This window comes from Diadema antillarum, unplaced genomic scaffold (assembly GCF_040938485.1).
Source record: "Diadema antillarum isolate AM-2024a unplaced genomic scaffold, OU_Dant_1.0 seq00000798_RagTag, whole genome shotgun sequence".
NCBI lineage: Eukaryota > Metazoa > Echinodermata > Echinoidea > Diadematoida > Diadematidae > Diadema > Diadema antillarum.
In genome coordinates, this window is record NW_027271682.1 from 4,156,293 (window position 1) to 4,182,954 (window position 26,662).

Consider the following 26,662-nt stretch of genomic DNA (forward strand, 5'->3'; position numbering starts at 1 on the left):
AGGGAAGCCTCTACCGAGGCAAGTTATCTGCCCATGTGAAAGACAAAAGTGGGATGGAATTAAAAAGGAAATCCACCCCAAACATAAGTAAACTTCAAAAGAAAGAGAAAAAAAATGATCCAAAATAACAAAAGTCGGATAAAAAATGAAGAAGATATGACATTTTGAAACATCACATTTTTTTTTTTTTTGGGGGGGGGGGGGGGGTGGGGGGGGAACACTTCTTAACCAGTCCTTATGAATATTCAAATGAGCAAGTTGATGATGCATGTGCATTATACAGTGCACTCCCGTTATAACGAACATGGTTATGATGAAATTCTGGTTACAACAGAATAAAATAAGAATTTAGGCCCCAACATTATCCGCTCTATGTCTTTTATTGTTTATTTGTTCGCTTATAACAAATTTTTGATATAACGAAAGAAAAGTGCTGGTCCAGAGGACTTCGTTATAATGGGAGTCCACTGTATATGAAATTCAGAAATATTGTTATTTTTAGCTAATACAGGTAAAAGCATAGAGAGCATGTACAGGGATAGGTAGATAAATATCTTTTGCATCAAATGTGGTAGCTGTCAGGTTTATCTCACCTCGGCTTCAACCGTCCTGATTTCTTTCTTCCGTTTCTCGTAGTCCATGACCACTCTCCTGTCTGTTGGATACTGCAAATCGGCCTGGGTCTGCTTCATGTGGATTTGGCTCTCAAGTTCGTCCAGGTTGTTGGTGTATTGCTCAAAGAGCTGGACAAAGAAATGCATGTCTGTTTAATCCACAAAATCCTTGACACTCAGAGGACTTCTTATTGCTGACCATCAAACGTGACTGCCCAGTTCAAAATCTAAAAAAAAAGTTGTAGGTTAGGATTCCCCGTAATTGACCAAAAAAACTGTAAAACCAGGAATTTTTGTGTGCATGAAATTTTTGCAAATTTCACAAGAAGCCAAGTCTTGTGAATTTCACACGGAGCCAAGAATTGTGAAGTTAAAATGCAAGCAAAAGTTCTTGTCTACACTATACATTGAATGCCATTGGCGATTCATGAAAATTTAATGCCATGGAAAAGGCCATAAGCTCAAATTCGCAAAGTTTTCATGTGGCTAATATTTCTGGTTTTACAGCAGGCCACATAAGTTGACCGACTCAAATTTATAAAGTTTGTAGTATCTTTCATGACATGTTACAACTACCTGGCTCTGGCCAACTAGCAAATGCATGTATGGTTGACTGTGTATGTGTGTTGTCAATGTCTGATCGAATCTTCTTCGAGCTAGCTCGCCACGTCATGCACACAGTGAAGCTTCGCGGAGAATAAAATAGCATAAATTAGTGGTTTTACTGGATGGAGGTCTCGAAACTGACTAGTCTAAAACATTCTTTGCAAGTACAGAATGCATGTTGATATGAAACAAGCAATTGATAGGGAATTAGTAAAGTTGCTTTCTAATTGGTTTTCATTTCTTTTCTTGTGTTCCCAATTATCAGGTGCCCGCTTACGCCAATGAACACTGTATTAGCCATTTTTTTTTTGCCAATTTCTAGCAATACTCCTGCACAGCATGCCAGAAGTGACCCTAATCTGTAAATCCTCTTTTCTACCTTTTCTTGTGAAACTACATCTCCAACTTCTCCTTATTTCAATCATTTTTTAAATGGGATAAGATGGTCCAATTATAACAAGATCTATATTATCCTCTTAAAGCTTTCCAGAGTTTACTCTTATTTTCAGTAGAAAGCGTAAATTTGTTTTGGCCTACTTTTTGTGGGTTTTGAGCTGGGCTGTCGCACATGTGGTTTTCACAACAGCTTACAGCAGTGGGATGGCAGTACAATGGTAATATAAAGTACGTAACTATCAAACAAACAAACCAAAATAAAATACAGAGAACACCATTGTGTGAGCATAGATGGTTTAGGTCCAATGGGGACTGATTGATTCAAATCTTCTGCACACAGTCCCATGATGTTGGATGGATGGACAACCCAATCACATACATAAATGCCTCTGGGCACCCTTCAGGGCGTAGACATGACATGAGGGAGTTGCTGGTGTGGGTTGTTACCTTGCGTAGAGGGTCGGATGGCGATTCGCTGCCCGTCTTCCTCCTTGCTTCGCCCAGCAAAGCTCTGGCCTCTTTCTTCACCTGGTCTAAGGATTCCTGCACCTCCTGCAGCTTACCCTGCTCATAGCAAGTCATGGTGAGGGGAAAATTGGAGAGGAGTTAATATCTTCACCAAATGCAGACACATTTCCGTAATCAAGGCGTCGAAGAGTACATACAACTGGTGATTCACATGCAGCATTACGGTGATCTGTAACCAAGAACTTTGTATCACGTTGTGGGCACCAAAGCTATGAAAACTGCAAATTAAACCACTGAGGACAGTTTGATTTTGCAACAACGTGCATTTTCCATAGACACTTGCCCGAGTATACTCTGGACTCGTCCTCAAAGGGTTAGGTGGCTTTCGACTGGAAGTTATACAAAGTTGGTGTATTAACTACCTATTGTCTGAATGCCAACGTTTAATGCTTGGAAATGTGAGCACTGTCTAGTAACATAGAGCATGCTCCTGAGGTGATATGGTTTTACATGCATTTACTGTAGAAGTGGATATTTTCGCTTGAGTAATTTTTTTTTGCGCTCGACCGGGTGAGATGAATTTCGCTTGTTTTTAATTCATAAGTGGAAAATTGAGCAAAGAAAATGGGATTCCATCGGGATTCGAACCCAAGACCTCCGGATTGCTAGCCCGGCGCTCTACCGACTGAGCTAAAGAAAGCTCTAGTTCAGTGTAATTAATTCCACGGAATTGAGACATCAATTACTGGAACATATGGCAAGCAAAAATATTCACATGCTTTTATTTTCGCGCTAGTTTGTGGTTGCGTGAAATGAGTGAAAATTTCCACTTTTACAGTACATGAACAGCATTTATTTGGTGGCCAGCATCTTGTTGGGGCTGTGATAGGATTTTGATGCAGTATAACAAATCAACCCCCCTTGACATTTTTCGTGACTAATCCGCCGCGCGAAATTTTTTGACCACGCCGTTCGCTGAATTTTTACTTTCAAGTCTCGCGCATCTTTTGACACCATTTTCGCGAAAATCGCACATACCGTTACAACGCTGCATGACGTTTTATACATGCCTGTCAGACCGAAAATGGCTCAAAAACATGATTTTGTGTATAAAGTCTATGCAAATGGAGTTTTCTCTTCTTATTCATAAAGATGTGATTATTTTCACTTTCATACGCTGAAACTAATCAATTTTAACATAATTATGCTTGAAATAGGTTCTGTCATAAATTTTGCAGAAAAAAAATGATAGAACAAAAGGTCGAAAAAACAAAGAAATACATACGAAATTGATAAAACAACAAAATACATAAGAAATTGATTTTGATACCAAATTTTTTTTTCAAGTACATTGTTAGAAATGCTACAAAGAATGTTTTCACCAAAAATTAGGATTCTAGGAGCTTTAATTTCTGATTTAGAGCAAAATGTATGATTTTAAGCATATATTAATTATTGTGACGAAAATTTCCATTTCTTTTTGTATAGCTTGGTAAATTACGCCACAGGTAATGCACGTGCCAAATTTCATGGCGATTGCGCGATCGACGGCCGAGATCTCGGGGGGTTTGAATCAACCCCTCCCCGGCCACAGAACACCCAAAAAAGCCCGGCCTGGTTAGGGTTAAATGAGGATGCCTGTGTTTTTCTGATTAATGAAATCTAGAAATTGAGATGAAACAGTCAAAGAATTACCAGAAGTTGTTGCTCTTCTGATTTATCTTCATTGATTTTGGCCTCCAGCTCCACCTTTGCTCTGTTGCACACCTCGTGTTGGAAGAACAGGGACACTTTCCTCATTGCAAAGTGCAGGCAACTCTGAAGGGAGGAAAGAAAAGAAAAAATACAGATGAAAAGAAACCAACATTTAAAAGTGAGCAGTAAAAAGCCAAGGAAAGGCGAGCCTGGATCAGGTCTGTATCAGACACAGACCAGATACACCTTGCTTTCACATGCACCAAGAGTGCTTAATTTGAATGCTGAATTACAAACAGAATTGCAATTACGATTCAAAATCCTTGTTTGTTCATATAGCCGAGGAAGGCTTCACGGATTCCGTGGGCTTGAATTTCAGAGTCAGGAGGGGAGGTTTGGCTTCTTTCTAACTTCCCATCAAACTCTTGAGCCATAAGTAGTGAGCGTTTTGACTGCAGTGCTAGCATTTGAGGAGTGCGGTCTCTCTGTGGAAGCGGTTGAAAGGTCACCACACCACAAACTCCGCCCTGAAAACACTACTGGAGGTCACTTACGTTCACACAGTCATTTTCGGTTTTTAATTCTTGCAAAACGTGACTGGATATCACCGCTCGACTGTCATTTGAAACACAATTAGAAATATGATTCAAATCACCCTCCGCGATTCCAGTTTGCATTCACTAGGTAACAATGCTTAATATGAAACACCGTTCTAGTGATGTGTCATTACCACATTCCAAATCAAACACTCTCTGTACATGTGAAAGCTAGGACAGACTTACGAGTGTACAGGCTCCCTGACATCCAATTTTGGTCCCGTGTCTATGATCACTTCTCTTGATGTATAAGGGTCTTCACATCACACAAATTCAGGAATTGTGTGATTGAAATATGTACTGAATGTTTTTAATCATTTAATTCATATGGTTTTGTTTTTTTCTGCTCCCACCATAAAGTTTCACTGCTCAAAAATCTTTCTTGCCTTTTGTGGCATCATAAACAGTGAAGTCAGCTGACCAATGCATAACAATACCTAATAGTATGCACCTTGCCGATAACCATATGAACCCACTCACAACAGCAAGACAGGTTTTGCACAATACAATTCCACACCTTTTTTTTGGGGGGGGGGGGGGGGGTGGGGAGCATACTCTAAATCCTGGATCATTTTCCACATAGCAGTGAGTGCCATACTATCTGAAATGTACTTCTATGTCAGTTGTCTGGCAACAACTGTACAGACAACGTATAACCAAGGAGGTTCAAAAGGTGGAGTCACAATGTTCAGTCTTATTCCCTTTGATCATGTTTGATGCTGCAACTTGAAAATATTTGAGGTACTCTGTATGTGCCAAATTGGATCTGCCTCACTGATAGGAAGACAATTGACTTGTTTCTCAGGACATAATGACCAGCCACTCTCGAAATAAGATATATCTTTATGATAGGACTTACATTTCACCATAACTACTTCTACTACAAACGAGGAGCAGTTGACAATACGGGGGAAACTCAATGTAAAGATATCTCATGTGACAAAATACCTAATATAACAAACTAATTTCTCCAGTTACAATGAATTTATTTCATTTGTACTATATTGTTTATTTACTACTGATAAAACAAAATATCTGATATAAAGAACAAATTGTCTTGGTCCCAAGGATCTCGTTACACTAAGTTTCCACTAGTATACGACATAGTAAACGCACAGGGATGTGCGGATAGAAATTCAGCCAAGATCGATGAAGAATCAAGTACATGACTGGACATGTCTTGTTTTTGTTTTTGCTTTGTTTCACCCACCTTGTTGAGCTCACAAATCTTCTTGATAATAGTCAGTTTCTGGTTGTTGAATCTCTGGATGGACTGGTTGGCCTCCAGTTTGGCTTGCTCTAGATCCACTGCCTGTGCCTCTCTCTTCCGGATGCTGCATAACACCATCAGGAAATGATACAAGTTTCATCAGTAACATCTGATGTTAGAAGTACTACTGAGTATGCAAAATTTTGGAGAGAATGATCCACTTTATTAAAGTGCAACTGTACTAGCCGTAGCTTGCTATACTGTTTTTCAGGTTTTTTGTCAATTTTAAACAAAAAAAACCCCACCTCCATGAAAAAAAAGAAAGAAAAAAAGAAATCACTTCAGTCATCATGTGCAAAGCAGGGCAACTCATGTACGTATCAAAGTGACAATCATAAATCACCACAATGAGTGAAGTTATTCAAGAAGGATTACAGAAGTTACGGAATATCTAATCTTCCAACATATTAGTCATTTCAATGTAATTTGACACCCCTAATTAAAATGCTAATTTATGCACAGTTAAATGCAAAATTTTGACTCTTTCTTTACATGAAATGAAAATTTGAACACTCAGCTACAACAAACAGCAAAAAACACATTTTCACCAAGTTTTCTCATTTTTCCCCTGTTACGCATTTGCATACCCTGCTTGTGCTATTGACCGAATGCAAATATTTAAATCTCAGCATTCTAATCTTTACGAGAAAACTCACAGCTCAAGCTTGGTGTTGATGTTCTGCTGAATGGTACGTCGCTGGTTCTTGCTGCGATTCAGGTTTGTCCTGATGTCCTTGAGCTCATTGATTCGCTTGGTGCACTGCAAGTGCTGTTTCTCGTAGTCTTCAAACTCCGTCTTTGCCGCCTGCATGTCTCTCTCCTTTGCCTAAATCATCCAATTAGAAGAGGAAAGATGAACAAGAAAGTGGTACATGAGGGTGTGTTTTATGTTTTCATTGGCATTCGTTTGTCCATGTGCAAAATAACTCAAAAAGTTGTGAACGAATTTGGATGAAACTTACAGGAAAAGTTGAGAATGACACAAGTAACAGATGAATACAGTTTGGGAGTGATCCAGGAATTTTTGTGGATTTTATGAATGATTTTCAATATTTTGGCAGGTAAGATCAATGAACTTGGGAGTTCAAGCTGCGCATTTTTGAGATTTTCATACACTCACTCAAGTGTGTGCTCTAGTTTCTGCTAAGGTGAGGCGCGCCTCACAGCTGGAAGTTTGATGACATAACAAAAGGCTTCTATACAACTTCAATACAACTTACAAGAGCCTACACATCATATCATAACTTGTATATCCCTAAAGAGTTCAGGCTATGTACATTTGCACTAGTAAAGTACTGCAAGACAATTTGTGTGTGTGTGTTAGTTACACCCAAAAACTGTCATTACGAATCTTGTGATAGGAACTGAAATGGACAAATGATATCGGCATTCATCTATTAAAAATACAAACAAACAAAAAACAAAAACATTAGAAACAACAAAAATGTGCATTGTATCCACTGCAGCCACCATGATTTTACACAAAGAAAACAAGGAAAAGTAGAAATTACGCGGTGCGTAATATATGTCCCCGCCGGAAGTAGCATTTAGTAGCAAAATGTACAATATAGGTAAAAAGATGAAGGTCAAAGGTCAAAGAAGTCAAAGGTCAAAATTCTATGTAGAAGTGTTGAAGCCCTCACCTAGTGCCATCACATAAAGCAAACAGAATCGAAATCGGGTTAGAAATGGCGAAGGAGTAGCATTTTGTAGCAAAATGTACAATATAGGTAAAAAAATCAAGGTCAAAGGTCAAAGAAGTCAAAGGTCAAAATTCTGTGTAGAAGTTTTGAAGCCCTCACCTAGTGCCATCACTTAAAGCAAACGGAATTGAAATCGGGTTACAAATGGCAAAGGAGTAGCATTTTGTAGCAAAATGTACAATATAGGTCAAAAATCAAGGTCAAAGGTCAAAGAAGTCAAAGGTCAAAATTCTGTGTAGCAGTTTTGAAGCCCTCACCTAGTGCCATCACATAAAGCAAACGGAATCAAAATCGGGTTAGAAATGGCGAAGGAGTAGCATTTTGTAGGCAATGTACAATATAGGTCAAAAATCAAGGTCAAAGGTCAAAGAAGTCAAAGGTCAAAATTCTGTGTAGAAGTTTTGAAGCCCTCACCTAGTGCCATCACTTAAAGCAAACGGAATTGAAATCAGGTTACAAATGGCGAAGGAGTAGCATTTTGTAGCAAAATGTACAATATAGGTCAAAAATCAAGGTCAAAGGTCAAAGAAGTCAAAGGTCAAAATTCTGTGTAGAAGTTTTGAAGCCCTCACCTAGTGCCATCATATAAAGCAAACGGAATCAAAATCGGGTTAGAAATGGCGAAGGAGTAGCATTTTGAAGCAAAATGTACAATATAGGTCAAAGGTCAAGGTCAAAGGTCACAATTGAAATTCTGTATAGAAATTTCAAAGCTCCCATGTAGTGCTATCATATAAAGCAAACAGAATCAAAATCGGGTTAGAAATGGCGAAGGAGTAGCATTTTGAACATTTTGATCACACACGGACGCACAAACGGACGGACACACGGACGGACGGACGGACACACGGACGGACACACACACGTACGGAGCCCGTTTCATAGTCCCCTGCTCGAACTCGTTCGGCGGGGACAAAAAAACATATCAAAACAAAGACAAAAAATGAATATCAATAAAATTAATAAATACATAAAAAATAAGATAAAAGCTCATAAATTTGTCTATCAATTCTGCTAAAGAAGCTATCACAAATAAGACGAATGTGAAAACTTTTATATTTGCAAGCGTTTCATTTTTGCAAATTTTGCAAATTACTGTCGGACAGCGAAGTTAACAACACGCAAAAATATCACCACCTCATCTTGAATGGACAGGCATTAACCCATTGAAAATGAGTTCCGAGTATACATGGGCAAGTGTTCATAGTGCATTTATGATAGCCTTGGTGATAACACACGGAAAACAAAATCTCGCAAAAAAGTTTGTGACCTCAGAGACTGAATTATTGGTATGCAAAAAGATGACAGCTTTTTCATACAACAAAATTAAATCTTGCCTGAATCTGTGCCTCCAGATCCCTCTTCTCATTCATGTCAATGTTGCTGACTCCCAGCAGTTTGGCCTCCCGCACCTGGGAGCTGAGGGAGGACTTGATGCGGTCGCCATAGCGACTCTGCTTGACGCTGTAGTGGTAGCCGGGCGTGTAGAATGATCGCAGTCCGGAGTGCTCAATCACCTGCCATTGTTTTGAAAGGAATATACACAGGCTACACTAACAGTGGGCACATTTATCTCACAATATATTTTAATTGCATTAAATCAACAAATACAAATTTCTTTTTCTTTTTTATGTAAATGTAAAAAAAAAGAAGGCAGAATGACACAAGGTAAAATTGTGGAAATTTTACAGCACAATTTGACAATGTAGTAACACAGCTCAAAAAGTTTTACATGATTTATACATTGTAGTCAACTTGAATTTGTATGATGCTGAAAGTTCTGAAATAATATGTATAACAAGGGAAAAGACACACAGTATGACCTCTTGTAGAAATGCTGACAATTCAACTGACTCTTTATATAAAGTAAAACTGCCAATGGCTATTAAATATCACCCATATCATATTACTGATAGCTGGAATATTGCCATGTAGTTGTCATCAAGAGTACAATAACAATTATTCATGTTTTCACTGCACAGCACTACTGATTACAGCCGCATGTAGACATTTCATAAGAGATGATGACGTCACCATCTTACACCCCACTTTCTCTGTAGACAAAAATTACACAAATTATTTATTTTTGTAGACAAAATTATACAGAGAACATGTGTCTGAAGATGACCAAACAACTGCAAACATTTCCCTTTAAAAGTCATCACTGTCAGGTGTAATGCTGTAACACAACACATTGATGTAGATGGTGCACAGTCTCCTACTTGGATTTCATGATAAAAAAAAAAAAAATTAAGTGAAAAACTGTGTGAAGGTGATGTCATAAGCACCACATATAATTTGTATCTCCAGCTGTCACTAACACGTATAATACAGCATGAAAACACACAAAACTTTAAAGTCTCTTAAAGGTAAACCCAAGTACCTCTAGTATATAACCTCTAGTAGTCTCCTCATCCAGCAGTTCCAACACCAAAACTCTAAAAATTCATAACTCTTGCATCGATTGTCCAATTTTTCTCTTACTTTCACTTACATATTCTACTTATGTTGCTGCTTTCACTCAATCCACATTTCTCTCTGGGTTTCTTTCAAAGTGCAATTTTCACAACACTTGTACTGTATCATCTGTTTGATTTTGCTCTTTTTAATGAAAGTCACATCTATACCCTGTCAACATTACGCTCGGTGTCATCGTTGCCAAGCGGGATCAGGTGCAGCTTGTGGAGTTTGCAGAGATAAGCCATCACAGCATCCGGGGCTGTCACCAAATCCTTCAGGTAACACTGAAAACCAAAGCTGCACAGGAGGAGGAGGGAATGAAGAAGAAGGAGAAGGAGGAGGAAAAAAAGAAGAAAAGATGACAACAAAGAGGAGGAGGAGGAACATGTACGGACAGATGGGGTGGACAAATATTAAAAAGCAGAAGACAAAGAAGGAAAAGCAAACGAAAAAAGTTTGACAGGAAAATAGTAGGAAGAGAAGAACAAGGACAGAACAGGAAGGAGAAAAAAATGTGAAAAAGGAAGAGCAATGACAAGAAAAATGAGAGAAAGAAAAATCAAAACATCCAGGTGAATATTCAAAAGACTGGAGGAAAGGAGTTTTCATTATTTCATCACCATTCATCCACTACAAGGGAACTAGTATCATTCATGTACAGGTTAAAGCTTTCTTCTGCAAATGCCTCTCACCATAGCTGTTTCCTCCCACTGATTTTGAATCTTGAAATATATTTGTACCTTTCCTTCAAAACTTGAAATTAAGGCGTGTTTCTTCCAGTTACGTTTTTTTTTTTCTTCATTTTTTTCTTTTTTATCATAGAACAGTGGATTAACCTCTTTCCTTGAAATGACAACTCTGTAATACTTTCTAATATAACAGCCATGTAAATCAAAGTACTTCTAGCATCCACAACATTGTACTGAATGTACAAATGTACACAAAAGAGACATTGGGCGCTTAAATTGATTGATAATAACACAGAGACTCCAACTCTCCCACTTTCGATGGGAGATCTCCCGCCGAAAGCCCATTTTTGCAAAATCCCCCGTTCTCCCGCTTGAGATTTAATTTCTCCCGCCCTGGCTCTGTGTCTCCCGCTTGAAATGATTTCTTACTTATTGTCAACGTATGTTGAACTAGATATATCGCTACGGCTACTGATATGCCTCCGCCATAATGCATGGTTCTCCTAATAGGTCTATAGTACAATGTCTTGACAATGTGTGATGACAGTTTCACACAATTGGCAAAATATTAAAATGACAGGTTTGCCTCAAATGTGCTGAATGTTCACTTTTCTAGAACTAGGTTCAATTGGATGAATGATTAAAATGTCAGAGTGCAGGTATTTGGGGAACTGATGATTTTTACTTGACTTTTGACCCTTTTATAAGTTTATGCATTGAGTAATTTTCAAGGTATTGAGAAAAAGTATAATTTCAGTATCAAATGGGAAAATAGCATTATCTAAACCTGGCCTTTGACCTTTGACCTCACAGTTCCAAAGAGAATCACTGTTAGGTAGTTACTTTTTTTGAGTTACTTTTGAGATATGGAGGAAAAAGTGCAATTTAGCACTTTCACTTGACCTTTTACCTTTTGACCTTTGACCTTTTGGCAAGAAACTTCCCCAAAAATATATAATAGGTAATACATGCCATACATCAAGTTAAAAAAAAAAAAACCTTCAGGCATATTGCATTTTAAGGAAAGTAGTGATATTTTGAGGAGTTGACCTTGACCTTTGACCCCTGACCTTTGACCCATGACCCCCAACTTCCCTAGATAATCACTGCCCATCGGTACAAGCATATATACTAAGTTCCATGAAGATACCTTGAACCATTTGCGAGATATGGAGAAAAACATGAAATTTCAATTTTTTTCACAAAATAACCTGTGACCTTTGACCCTGTGACCCTAAAATCCGCACAAAGTATTATCCCCCAAGGATATACCCTCATACCAAGTTTGATGTAAAACCACCACACGGTTCTTGAGATATCAACAAAAACAAAACGGGACGGACGGACGGACGGACGGACGGACGTACGGACGGACGGACGGACGGACGGACGGACGGACGACCCGAAAACATAATGCCTCCGGCCACTTCGTTGCGGAGGCATAAAAATAAGCCTTAGATAGCACGGAGAGAGAATCTAGAACTCTAGAACTTCGCGCTTCATGCACATCAAGTTAGAGTCTCCTGTTCGCTAGGGGTTTCAGGCAGGAGAATCTCCAGATCAGAAGGGGCATGGGGTTGGAGTCTCTGATAACAGCTGTGCTAGATGGGCACTAACCCAACAACAACAAAACCGAAAACTTTTGAATGAATGGAATCACATTGGTTACGCCAGCTGAAAGTGGATTTGCAAAAACCTTGCAAAAAGAACTAATGTAACAGATTATGGTTGTGTTGTAATAACATAACACTGATTATCATCATTTCTCTCTTTTTTTTGGCAAAATATATGCAAAACTTGAAATTCTATAACTTTTAAATTCCATTTCTGATTGTTATTTAACTTCTACCAATCTGTTTATCTCATTTCAGACTCCTTATCTAAAGATGACAACTTAAACATGGAGTGAAATGGCACTCTGTGAAAGGTGCAGATGCAATGCATGGATGCTGTCTAACACACCCTTGCTGCTGGATTGGTTTTGGAGGATTGAATGAAGAGAGGGGCTCTGCTGGACTCTTCACGACGTTCACACGTAGTCCTTGCTTATCTCGCACCTGGTGTGACAAAACATGAAACAAAATTATAAACAAAAGAGACGAAAGATAGATGTGATGTAACGGCTGAACAGAGATTCTCTCTCTCTTTATAAAGAAATCATACAACAAAACCCAATCTATCCTTGAGTAAATTTGTTTATGATTTTTATACAAGCAAGTAAAGACATAAATCACAAATGGAAGACATCTCAGGTTTTAATTTCATGCAGTATAGAGTTCTTCAAACCTCTTCAGATCAAAGGACATTTTGATCCAGAGTTATCAACTTGTTCTGCAAGCAAAGAACATATTTTGGTTTAGAATGGGGAAATTGCATACTATTAAGCATGGTAAATAATATACATACAGGATTTTAAAAATTATGCTTCCATGTCAAAACCACACTATCATATTCAGATTGAGAGAGAAAAAAACAAAACAAAAACATGTTCCACGTGGTAAAAAGGCAAGCTGATTGGCAGATCGGAGCATGGTTGATATATGTATGTACAATTTTCCCACCATGATCACACTACCAACACTATTCGCGATGCTTTGACAGTGAAAACGCCGTCCTTACACCGTGATTTAGTCGTCCTATGGTTGTGCTTTCGTCGTGAAAAAGTCGTGGTTTTATTGTGATATCGCCGTGAAATCGATGAGGTAGATAATGAGGTAGCCCCTTTGTCATGTTAATAGATCTTTGTTCGCCCTCTTTAGAAAATGTAACAATCGGAACAAAAGCACAGTTCTGGCGAGAGTGTCTTGATCGGACTCTCGAAAGCTTTTGTTATAGCGCAGCAAGCCGTCCGCAAATTTCTATAGTCGCGTGGATTAGATTACTACCATGGCTTACCGTTAGATTACTACATTGTTTGAATTCCCTCAGTTCATCGCGCTTTGCCGCCCGGGCACACGATAATCGCTTCGACTGCGAAGTGCACACAGTGAGGACGGAAAAAAAAAGATATAAACTTTAGCGAAAGTGCATGATCAGACTCTAGGTATATTCTGAAAACATGCATCTAATCGATCGCTTATTTTCCGTCGCAAATTACATGGTAAAATGTGCAACAAAATCATTTGTATTTTACGTAAAAACGTAAAAAAGACCTCCGTGAACGCAATGTCAACGTAAAGCGTGAACTCAGTAAAATCGGAGAAACAGTAAACACCCTGCCTCACTCAAAACATCTGTATACTCTCCCTTAATCTGCATCGATTTCCACTCCAAATTTCACTTCGATGGAGTTTGTAATCCGTTCCTGTCGCCGTAACGAAAATGTCTAGAACATCAATGGTACTGAAAATGACTTTCCGAATATTCCGATGTATCAAAGGCACGGCTCGACACTAACGGTGGCCCGGTGGTCCAAAATTTCAGAAATTAAGATTTTGATGGCCCGATCGGGCCACCAAAAAAGGTCAGATGTTTGCCTTTACTTTTGGAAATGAACAGCGGTAACAATCGGCTCCGTAAGATGCTAAAATTAATGTCAGATGTTTGCTTTATTTTTGGCAATGAATAATGGTAATATTCGACTCCGTATGATACAATAATGAATGTCGGATCTTTGCTCATACATTGTACTTTTGGAAATGAATAACGGTAAGATTCAGCTCCGTACGATGCTGAAATTAACGTCAGATACTAGTATTTGATTTTGCGTTCGGAAATGAATAAAGATGACATTCGGCTCCGGAAGATGCTGAAATAAAATAATGTCGAATATTTGCTTTGACTTTCGGAAATAAATAACAATAATTTTCAACTCCGTACGATGACAAAATAAATGCCGGATATTTGCTTTTACGTTCGAAAGTCAATAACAATAACATTCAGCTCCGGAAGATGCTGAAATAAATGTCAGATGTTTGCTTTCAATTTTGGCAATGAATAACGGTAATATTCGACTCCGTATGATACAAAAATGAATGTCGGATCTTTGCTCATACTTTTGAAAATGAATAACGGTAAGATTCAGCTCCGTACGGTGCTGAAACTAATGTCAGATACTAGTATTTGATTTTGCGTTCGGAAATGAATAAGGATAACATTCGGCTCCGGAAGATGCTGAAATAAAATAATGTCGAATGGTTGCTTTCGGTAAGGGATAATGATAACTTTCAACTCCGTACGATGATAAAATAAATGCCGGATATAATATTTGCCTTTACGTTCGAAAGTAAATAACAATAACATTCAGCTCCTGATGATGCTAAAGTAAATGTCGAATGATTACTTTCACGTTCGGAGATGAAAAACAATAATATTCAACTCCGTACGATGATTAAAATGTCGGATGCTTGCATGCTTTTACTTTCGAAAGTAGATAGCAATAACATTCGGCTCCGGAAGATGTTAAAATAAAAATAATGTCATGATGATTGCTTTTACGTTGGAAAGTGAATAGCAGTAATATTCTGCTCCGTACGAAGCTAAGATAACTTTCGGATGTTTGCTTTCAAATTTCGAAATGAATAACAGCAACATTTAGATGCATTCGATGGTAAAATTAACGTTTCATGTTTAATTGCTTTGACGTACGGAATGAATATTAATATAGTATTCAACTCCGTACGATGATAAAATATATGCCGGATGTTTGCTTTTCCGTTCGAAATTAAATAGCAATAACATTCAGCTCCGGAAGATGCTAAAAGAAATGTCGAATGATCCCTTTGACGTTTGGAAATGAATAACAATAATATTCAACTCCGTACGATGATTAAATAGATTACAGCTCGTTATTCCGAAGGTTCGTTGAAGGCTCTTCGGTACGAAGATTCGTTATTCCCAAGGTTCCCGGCGTTGTTCCGAATTTCATTTTCTGATTAACTATTCTTCGGAATAACGAACCTTCGGAATAACGCCACAATTAATGTCCAGATTAAAGAACCCGTTTTCATTTTCGGATTAACGAACCTCTAGGTATCATCCTAGGGAGACTTTGTGTGTTTTGGATTAACGAACCTTCGGAATAGCAAACCATCGGAATAACGAACAGCACCCATAAACTAAATGTCTGATGTTTGCTTTTATGTTCGAAAGTAAATTGCAATAACATTCATAATAATCTATAAGCCTATTTGCTAAATCTTAGAACTCAGAATAACAGTAAGATGATTGAATGTTCTATTCATTTATTTTCGACATGACGCACTTCAGTAATATTTGATATTTGTTTTTCTTTGTAGTAGGACCGATGTAGTTTTTCTTAAGTTTTTCTTGATTTTTTTTTTCGGGCCACCAGAAAGTTAGTGTGGAGCCCTGATCAAGGTCATTGGCATGTTAGCCCGATCGGACGCCGTGTTTTTACCAAAGAGTATAGAAGCGCACGAATGTGATTTTTACTACGACTGGGCTGTGTATAGTTATGCAAGTTGATAAATGTTGATGTACAGCGAGAGTTATCAACATTTAAATTATGTAGGAAGCGTGATCGTTCGTATTTTGTCATGAGGGTATTAAAAATTCAGATAAACATCTCATTTCTCCCATGCCGTGTGGCGGAATCCGAATGACTGTCACAAACTACATTCGAGTTATAAACCTTTATCAATGTACCCTACCACGCCACACTACATACATTGTAGCTAACACGAGTGAGAGTAATGCGTTGCCATGCATCCACGTGCGTCCGCACTACCAGTGAGCGGTCAGTGCAGGTGCGCAGAGCACTTGTACAAAGTGATGCGTGCACCTGATACTCTGGCGTGAACCATGCAGGGCCGTATAAAGAGAGTGGCCATCTCGCTTTTTGGCTTATGTGTTTTGAAGCCTGTGATTGGTCAAAAGCTGGTCCCATGATCTACAGGCGCCATGTCGTTACTAAAGTGCGCTCATAATGCAGTGCCCACTGTTTACGACCATAGAACTCTGTGTTTACGACCCCTTTGGCTTGGTTATTTTGTTACGTCTGAGCGTACACGCTAACCCTGTTACGTGTAATACGCGCGGTAACGACATGGCGTCCAAATTAGCAGTTGGCCAGACTCTCTTTATATACGGCACTGGCGTGAACCTTAAACTCCTTCCACATGGATGAGAAGACCGGACAAGATCGACGCGACGGGTACAAGTGTCGATCACAAATCAATTAAAAGATGACTAGTATTCACACTGATTATGCCTGCATGGATAAGAATTTCAGCACAGCCTTTTTATTCACTTCCAATATGGGGTCTGTAGGCCTATATTTTTCCGAAGTATACTTTCTCTCATGAGTCGATGGAATACTAGTACAAACTTACATGTATTCGTTTCTCTTGTCAGGCACAAAGAGAAAGAGGGAGAGAGAGGGGGGTGGGAAACAAACAATCAGAATACTGTTAGCGTTCGTTTAATACACTTGTACATTGTAGTTTAATACATTCTTAACTTCAAGCTATAATTTCTCGAATATTAATTCATTGCCTTTCCCACGGCCCTCAGAAACTAAAGTTCATGAACTTGCGGTGTGTCTTGTTTATCATGTTTGGCACGTAAGGAATGCGCGCATACTACTAGACAGGGCGTGTATTCTTCTGCCATTTCTTTCTTCGAAGTCTGAAATGTAATAACCGTCGAGTAGGTTTATTTCATGTGCTTCACATGTTAATCATGATGCATGCATGCCTGAGAGCGTTCATTCGTCGTGAACCTTCGAACTTGCTCTATACTCAGACAATAATTTCGGGAATTTCCAAGGCAACTGAGTGATATTTCTTTTTTAAAACCATTAATAAGAACAAATGTAACCTGCTAATTGCTTATCGATAAATCGATAAAGTTAAAACTATCGTTCTTGTGCCTCACAGTGGTGTGGAGCGTATGCCGTTGAAACGTTCTTTTTAATGATGGAATAAAAAACAAGAACGCAGTTTGGTCGACCGTTCACAAGTCACCGCGGGGCAGCAAGATTTCTTGGGTTTAGCATGCTGTTCACGCTAATATTTGTGTCTTGTGTCTTTCTTACGTGCGAAAAAGTTTGCTAGCGGATTTACAAATCTCCCGAGTTTTGTAATCTGCTAATTTGTATGCGTGTATAAGAAGACATTGTAGGCTTCCTGCCAACCTCTTCAGAATATTAAACATCGTTAGAAAATATTTCAAATATTCCAGCAAGTGTCTATACCAGATTGTTGTATTTCATTTCTAAAAATGTAAAAGCTCCCCCGTGTGAGAGGGGGACACCCCCTTCTCCACACATTACTAGTATAGACTTCTCTTCACTCACATAAAGTTGGTTACAGTGAAAGACGCACACGTCCATCAGATGGTTGTAGCCATTCTCATTGTTCCCCGATCGATCAGTACACATTTTCTTTTTCTTGTTTTTTTTTTTTGTTGAAAAAGAATAAAAATATTGTAACAAAGTGTGAATTAGATCGTTGAAATCCAGATCTCGATACAAACTTTCCTCGCACCTTTAATCATCATCTATAAAGTTCTTACACAGTGACAGACGCGCACGGGACTCACGAGGTGACAGAAAAGTCACGATTTTATAGCCATGCCCACTGTCCCAGAGTATTAAATTTCTTACATTTTCTTTAAAAAAAATATGTGTACATGATGAATTCCATAAAAATGGTGTTGAATATCATATCTAAAAATACAAATGCACCCGTGATGGTCTGTCACAAGCTCTGTGCTCTCTATTATGCTCCAGCTCTCCCTCGATTACGTGCTCTTCCCCTCCCGCACACGTAAATATGGATATAGTGCCTATACCTGTTACATGTATCTTTGGACACTGTTCCATACGAGGGTATGATTAACCCCCCCCCCCCCCCAAAAAAAAAAAAAAATGCAATCGTTACATGGAGTTTCCGCCAGATGTTGCTTGCGCTATATGAATAAAAAACCGCGTAGATAAGTAACAATTACATAGGTACTCTCTTAAATTAAGCTCTTACCATAGAGGTCACATCAGTCGGGTCACTAATAAAAAGAACTGTTCATAGATAATCATGAGGGGCCAACCCCGATTTGTAAAGCCTGATGTTCTTTTTTTCTATTTTGTTTGCATTTAATTTTACAAACGTATACGAACTGTTTCTTGACATAAAAGCCAAGGTGCTCCCTGCCCCATCGTAGGTTGTTTAACAATGACCCGGATATTCATTAACTCCTTGCGGCTGGAAGCTTTTGTGCTTGATGATGATATCAAAAGGTGGAACGGCATTGAGTCGCTGAGCTGCGCATGCATGACCAACGATGACCGAGCTGTGCCGATATAATGGGTCGGTTTGGAGATGGATCTTTTCCACCTCCCTGGTTCGATGTAGAAGGTAACATGGACATTATAGTGCACTTCGTCGTCAGAAAACGACTAACAGTTATTTACTGTTGATCACCAAATCCTCGAAGTAGTATTCAGAGTAATTTCACAGTTCAAAATTTAACTCCCTTTTAATCTCGTAAGCAGTTTATTACATGCAATTCGGTAAAACGTGAGATCGTATGGGTTTTGCATTGTCATGATCATGTTGTTTATATTACTCGAAAATATCAATAAATGAAATTCTTGCCTCGTATTGTTTTCATTACAACCGATTGAAAATTTGTTTTATATCGACGTAAACTGTGAATTCGTGAATACAATGAAAATTACTTGACTGGACATGCATGGGCACTTAAAATCTGATCTATCCACAAAGAATATACATGAAGATTATCCCGTATTAATTCTATCAAATTTTGTTAAGGACAGAATTGCATTATTGTTGATAACGGAATTCATGATGCCGTAATTACGATAATTTACCTTGCACTGAATCGTAATATTGCTGTTAATGATACGGAATGTTGCTATAATCAGAATAACGAGTGCCGCTTAGTTATTTCCGCGTGCAGTATATGTCGTATATGTTGTTTGTAACAATACTCCGTCATATTTTGAACGGGCCAAGACACAATCACTCGCCCTGCGTATTATACTGTACATAATTATGACATAGTTCACGATATCCCGCGCGATAAAATGATTGGATGAAATGAGCGGCAACTTCTTAGCACTTCTGATTCTTGAGCAGATATATAATTTTCTTTAAGAGAATATCCATATCAGCGTTTTAAGCTTCATGATTTAAACTATACGGAAATTGTTCTGTCTGTAGGCTGTGTTATCAACAAGGCTCTATATCTGAAAGAGAAATTGCAAGAGACTTTCAGTTTGCCACTGCTCTGCGTGGAAGTTTCGTCCGCATTTGCACGCTGTCAGGGGCCGAATATATCACAGTCATTATCGTAACACCTCGTCTTCATCATTATCATAAGCGCCCTCGATCCATCATTATCATCATCAAAAGCATTAAAAAAAAAAAAATTCAACGTCATAGGGCTCGACACTAACGGTGGCCCGGGGCCACCAAAAACACACGTCGGGCCCCTAAAATTTCAGAAATTAAGATTTTGGTGGCCCGATCGGGCCACTAAAAAAAAGTCGGATGTTTGCCTATACTTTTGAAAATGAACAGCGGTAACAATCAGCTCCGTAAGATGCTAAAAAAAAAATGTCAGATGTTTGCTTTTAACTTTGGAAATGAATAACGGGAATATTCGACTCCGTATGATACTAAAACAAATGTTGGATGTTTGCTTATACTTTTTGAAATGAATAACGGTGAGATTCGGCCCCGTACGGTGCTAACATTAATGTCAGATATTTGATTTTGCGTTCGGAAATGAAAAGGATTCTTAACATTCGGCTTCGGAAGATGCTGAAATAAATGTCGAATGTTTGCGTTGCCGTTCGGAAATAAATAAGAATGATATTCAACTCCGGATACGATGATGAAATAGATGCCGGATGTTTGCTTTTATACGTTCGAAAGTAAATAGCAATAACATTCAGCTCCGGAAGAAGCTAAAGTAAATGTCGAATGATCCCTTTGACGTTCGGAAATGAATAACAATAATATTAAACTCCGTATGATGATAAAATAAATGCCGGATGCTTGCTTCTACGTTCGAAAGTAAATAGCAATAACATTCAGCTCCGGAAGATGCTAGAATAAATATCGAAAGATCCCTTTAACGTTCGGAAATGCATACCAATAATATTCAACTCTGTACAATGATTAAATAAATGTCGGGTGTTTGCTTTTACTTTCGAAAGTAAAGAGCAATAACATTCGCTCCGGAAGATGCCAAAATAAATATCAGATGATTGCTTTTAGGCCTACATTCGTTTGGAAGTGAATAGCAGTAACATTCTGCAACATACGATGCTAAAATAAATGTCAGTATTTTGCTATAGCATTTCGAAATGAATAACAGTAACATTCAGTTGCGTTGCATGGGAAAATAATGTCTGATGTCTGCTTTGACGTTCAAAAATGAAAACAGTAACATTCGGCTCCGTATATACGATGCTAAAAAATTGTCAGATTATTCATTTCACTTTCGGAAGTGGACAGCAATAGCATTCGGCTCCATGCGATAATGAAATAAATGTTGGATGTTGACTCTTAAATCTGGAAATGAATAACGGTAATATTCTGCTCCGTACGATGCTAAAATAAATAACACATTGTTGTTTTTACATTTGGAAATGATTAACGGTATCTATCGGCTCAGTTAGGTGCTAACATAAATAGCGGATGTTTACTTTCACGTTCGGAAATGAATAGGGCCTAAGGATAATATTCAGCTCCGTAAGATGCTAAAATGAATGTCGGTTCTTTGCTTTTACATTTGAAAATGATTAACGGCAACATTCGGCTCCGTAAGGTGCTTAAATAATAGTAAAATTGGATGATTGCTTTTAATACAATTTTGTTTGTTTTAGGCTTTCAATACCGATGTAGAAATAAGGACGATACGATAAAATTAGAAGCTGAATGAATATTAAACGACATGTCTCACGTCCCGCTCAGGCATCTTGCACTTCTTTAATTTATGGTCTTGGTAAACACGACACGTGGTACGCGCCTGCGCCTGTCGTGATATAACGCATTGAAGAACCTGCATGGTATACATAAACACTCATGCGATTTGTCGTAATTAATGTGGTAGCGAACGCAGGGATTTACGAAGACGAACACAGGGATTTACGAAGACGAATACACATGCTTCGTTGCATGTCTTTTCATGCTATTCTAGGTGCTCGCGTCGATCGACGAAACCATACTATACTGCCTACAAACGACATGAACAATGCAAGTGGAGCTTCGTTTGTTGTATCGAAATGGATAAACAAGGTGCTGGAACCAAGATTATCAGCGGATTATCAAACTTTGCAACGCTCCAGAAGCACTGAAACAGCATGATTTGATCGTTCTTCGGCCGTGAACTAGTAGTGAAAAAGTCGTGGTTTTGGAGCCCAAGAGCTGCGGACAAAAACCGATGTAACAATCGGCGGATTATCACCATGAATAGCATGTGTCTTTTGTTCGATTTTCACGCTGCATAACAAAAGAGTCACTCTAGCCGGCGAGGGGGCGAGGCAGGATGTCGGTGATTGTTCTGCCCGAAAAGCACGACTTTTTCACGACGTAACAACTACTAATCCACGGTAATATCACATCGATTCCAGCACATTTTCACAACTCGTTCACCACCTAATCACAACGCAATCACGGCAAAACCACGGGGACAATATGTAAGTGCAAAAGCACGACTTTTGCACGACTAAATCACAACGAAACCACAAGTAAAGGACGGCGTTTTCACTATCAAAGCATCGCGAATAGTGTTGGTAGTGTCAAGCTAACTCAAATGGAAAGAATAAAATGACATAATAGTATTCAGTTACATCAAAATCAGACAACCCCCTCAAAAAAAGGGGAAAAAAATGTTTTCATCCAATACTTATAAATGGTAGCAACAACAGATGCAACTAAGGAAAGCTGAATGATGCCATCATTTCACAACTCATCCATTGGTACGCACAGAAAACGTTATAAAAAACATGTTTTCGGTCAATAATTTAGCAGCCACCATCCATTTCCCCCTAAGAGGAATTATTGCAAAGGTTTTGATCTTACTCGGTCTATGCAGACCAGCTTGAACATGGTGTTCAACTAGATTTTGATTTTCGTACCTCAGTGATAAATTTGTCTTGGTCATCAGCATCTTCACAAACAAATGCCAGCAGGTCCTGAAGTGGAATAGACCTCTCGACGTACTTAGCATAGTCCTTGTCTCCAATCTTGAGCTAAATCAAGACAGAGCACAAAGAATTAATACCTCACTCACTAAGTCACTCCATAATGCTTCCTCATGAAGTATGAGTATCTACAATGAGACCTTGCTTGCACCATTCCCCCCCCCCCTCACCCCATGGTCTTTCAAATTCTGCTGCCCACAAACGTTGATTATACTACATGACTACAGAAGATTCATAATAATGTTTTCAAAATTAACAATTTCCACCCTTTTATTGAAGCATTCACTTTCAAATGTAGGAATGTGTGTTGGTTGGGACTAACTTTTGTGCAGGATTAGAGGAGGTCATATATTCCTTTTGCAAACATCACAAAATTCTGCATGGTTGAAGAATGATGTCTCCCAAGAGGGTGTGGGAGGGGGGTGTCCCCCTCCCACAGTGAGGACTTTTTGAAATTCAAGGTATGAAAAAACTCATTTTAATGCATTTTACAACTGAAATTTACTATTGTTATGAGGTACATTTTACAGAGAAACATTGTGATAATTGAACTCATGAATGACACTTGCAAAATCTAAAGGAAGGAATAGTATGCTTAACTGTTGAATACCTAGGACCTTCTCAAATGTGAGGCCATAATAAATCACAGTAATGTACACCCAGGTGACGTCTTGCTGGATTCAGTTCATACGGGTACAAAAAAAAAAATAAATCACAGCTTAGCATTGCCATTGTTGGCTGTCTTTACCTTAGTCCATTAACAGTTTACAGTGCGCAGACCAGGCAAAGTATTGCTGATCTTGTACTTGGTCCATGTAGTCTAGTAGAGAATCATGTATGTAAGACAGCTGAAAATAAATCATACACGTAGCTCAGCACTGTTGACTGTCTCTACGTCCATGCAACAGCTAACTTAGACTGCCTATAATACCTTACAGGAGGTACAAAAATTTGTAGACCCGGTTAAGTCCATAAACAGCTAATGTAACGTTAGACCAAGCAAATGAAGTATTGTTGGATGAAGTCCAGAATGTAAAGCGAATCCTTGCGGCGGATGATGTATCACAAGTTCCAGGTCCCGAGGAAGTCGATTGACTCGCTGGCCTAACGTGGTTAGAAGACGAAACTGTTTCTGGGAGATCAACTTCATATTCCAACCACTGCCACTTGAACTTACTGTATTGGAGACATCTGTGTCAATATCCGCTACACGAGGGTCATCCTTATCGAGGGTCTTCATTTTCTCGTTGAAGAAAGAAATATTCTCACCGGTCCACAAAATCACGATGACAAATGTAACGTTAGGTCACGCCAACGTAATCAGCGGGATACAAAAGCAGCGCATCGCGGCGTTGACCGAAAGATCGGTCTGTATCTGTCCGTCGGGGAATGTTCCGCGGAGACTGCGTCTGGCTTCACGGATCCCTACGGAGGTCTACGCATCGCGTAGACAGAAAGATCCGTCTGTCCGGAGGACTCTTTTATATTTTGCCATAACGCTGTCCTCCGTATACGGAGGAGATCTGTGAAGCCAGACGCAGTCTCCGCGGAACATTCCCCGCCCGACGGACAGATACAGACCGATCTTTTGGTCAACGCATCGCGCTGAATGCTGCGGCAGCATGCATGCCGAAGCTCCTTGATAGTAATGATACACGTAATACGCAGTTACAGCCTCACACACGTGTGCATCATATCACACCACACTGCAAGCTACACTAGTATAGTAGCTACAAGTTGATCGACACGCACGTTTCACATCCATTTCATCCATGAAACATGCAACATCGCACAGCTGCCCGCTGACAAAATGCACTCATCACCATTCACACACGGCGAGATATGGTGGCTGCAAAAAAAAAAAAGAAAAGAAAAAGAGGAAAATCACAGAAATTTTCCCGACTGTGTACTAGTATTTTCTCCCCAGAATTTCAAAATCCGTGGAAATCCGCGGATCCGCGGAGAAATCTCATGCCTGAAGTCCATAATACACATTCATGCCAAATTTGAAGATGATCTAAGAAGAACTGCAGCCAGTAGAGAGCTCACAAGAAAATCTCTGCGGTGGACGCGGACACGCGGCGGCGCAACGAGGCCAAATCCACAGTATCCTCCGAACTCTGTTCGGGGGATACAATTATTCTGAGAGAAGATCTGAATTACCTTCTGTACCTCTACAACATACCAGCTTATGACAGGATGCTAATTTTTAGGGTTGCAAAAGGGACATGAAAACCATAAAGGAGACATGTTTCTTACCACAAGAGCTACGGGCTCATGAATCGGCTTCTTGAACTGGTCTCGATTGGAGCGCAGCCACATGACTGCATTGACTGTGTCTGGGAACTTGTTCCGTAGGAGGCGGAGTCTCTGATCCCTCAGGTCATTGACTTGTTTCAGCCTTTTATTCAGCGCTGCAGAGTGTCACGATTAATGAAACACATCATCACAGGGACAGAAAGTGTTTTTCGTGGTATGCCACGAGGGCAATATTTACACAAACCCTTAACCCTTTACATAACCAGGCACATGGTTTAACCTGCTAAGCTTTTTCATCAGCATTCAGAAATCCACCAAATCTGGACTATTCTGGTCACCTGGGGGTGTTTCATCAATTTAGTCAGCGCTGACAAGTAGTCAGTCTCGAACAATTTCAGTAAAATCTTTGGTTTTGATTGGCTGAGAAGCTTTGGTCACTGACTGTTACTATGGTAATTGTCAGAGACTGACAACTTGTCAGCGCTGACAACTTTCATGAAACGGCACCCTGGTCTAAACGCAAGTTCATTCTTTGTTTGAACATGAATTCCATAAATTGATATGTCTGGCAAGTCTATATGCATTATGCCGCTTTGAAAATGAGTGAAGTGCCTATTAAACCAACTGAGAAAAAAAGAAAGGTAATTTGTACCAATGTGTTCCATGAGCTAATTACGAACTGAATACATACAAAACAGTATACACACCTCCAGTAGCAATATGCATTGTGTGCATACCAAATGTGCATGTCCTACGTAATTTCAAAATGAGCAATTTCTCTCTCAGTTGGGTAAGATGAATTTCAAGTGTTTTCACTTCTGCAAAATCAAAGTGACAAAATACCATAACACATACCGTAACAAGCAAAATTTACAAATGCTTTTATTTTCACATTAGTTTCATGCCATGCGAAATGGTCGAAAATTTCCACACCGCAAAAAATTCCCTGTTTATAGTACTCTGTGCTTCCTTTGTTTGAGCATCGCCCTTGGGGGCATGATCATGTATAACTAATTGCTGACAAGTATCCCACCATCCCATATAAAACTAGAGAAGCACTCTGAGAGTGCAGACCACTGCCAAGCATGCAGCTCATTTCCACCACTGATATTGTTCTTCCATAGAGATATCAGTGATTTTTTCCATAGAGATATCAGTGATTTCCACCCATACGTACTTACAGCATTGTGTGCTGAAAGTCGCCGATTTCCCAATATAGAAGCCTTTGTTACATCATAAACCCTCAGCTGCGCGCCTCGCCCTAGCAGAAACTAGAGCACGCACTTTATTGCGCGCATGCAAACCGCATATACGCGCAGCCTGAACTCCCAAGTTCATTGACCCTACCTGCCAAAATATCAAAAATCCTTCATAAATTCCTCCCAAATTCTCGGATCACTACCAAAATTCAATCATCTGTTACTTGTATCATTCTAAACCATTCCTGCAAGTTTCATCCAAATCCTTTCACAACTTTTTGAGTTATTTTGCACATGGACAAACAAACAAACAAACAATCTAACTAACTAACAAACAAATCAAAGGTAACGAAAACATAACCTCCTCCCTTGGTGGAGGTAACAATAATAAAAAATATGGTAAAATATAAAGGAACAAACACATGCACTGATGGCTACTCACCTCCAATCTCGCCTTTTATGTTATCTCGTTCCACTTTGATGTTGCTGCACTTCGTAGATATCTGAGTGGTCTCCTGTGTCACTCTGTTTAACTCTGCCATGTTGGCTGCAAGTTGAGGCTGCAGGGGAA

At 39.2% G+C, this 26,662-nt stretch overlaps 1 protein-coding gene across 1 annotated transcript in view; it reads right to left on the reverse strand.

Moving 5' to 3' along the window:
• Positions 1 to 26,662, reverse strand: part of LOC139739357 (structural maintenance of chromosomes protein 5-like) — a 55,836-nt gene that overhangs the window by 3,273 nt on the left and 25,901 nt on the right. The window contains exons 10-20 of the mRNA XM_071649977.1: positions 26,534 to 26,651; positions 24,893 to 25,047; positions 22,568 to 22,681; positions 12,460 to 12,554; positions 9,976 to 10,105; positions 8,686 to 8,865; positions 6,302 to 6,471; positions 5,586 to 5,709; positions 3,780 to 3,902; positions 2,064 to 2,180; positions 594 to 743 (exon numbers count right to left, since the gene is read on the reverse strand). Coding sequence (XP_071506078.1) covers positions 594 to 743; positions 2,064 to 2,180; positions 3,780 to 3,902; positions 5,586 to 5,709; positions 6,302 to 6,471; positions 8,686 to 8,865; positions 9,976 to 10,105; positions 12,460 to 12,554; positions 22,568 to 22,681; positions 24,893 to 25,047; positions 26,534 to 26,651 — 1,476 coding nt within the window. The remainder of the gene's footprint in view (positions 1 to 593; positions 744 to 2,063; positions 2,181 to 3,779; positions 3,903 to 5,585; positions 5,710 to 6,301; positions 6,472 to 8,685; positions 8,866 to 9,975; positions 10,106 to 12,459; positions 12,555 to 22,567; positions 22,682 to 24,892; positions 25,048 to 26,533; positions 26,652 to 26,662) is intronic.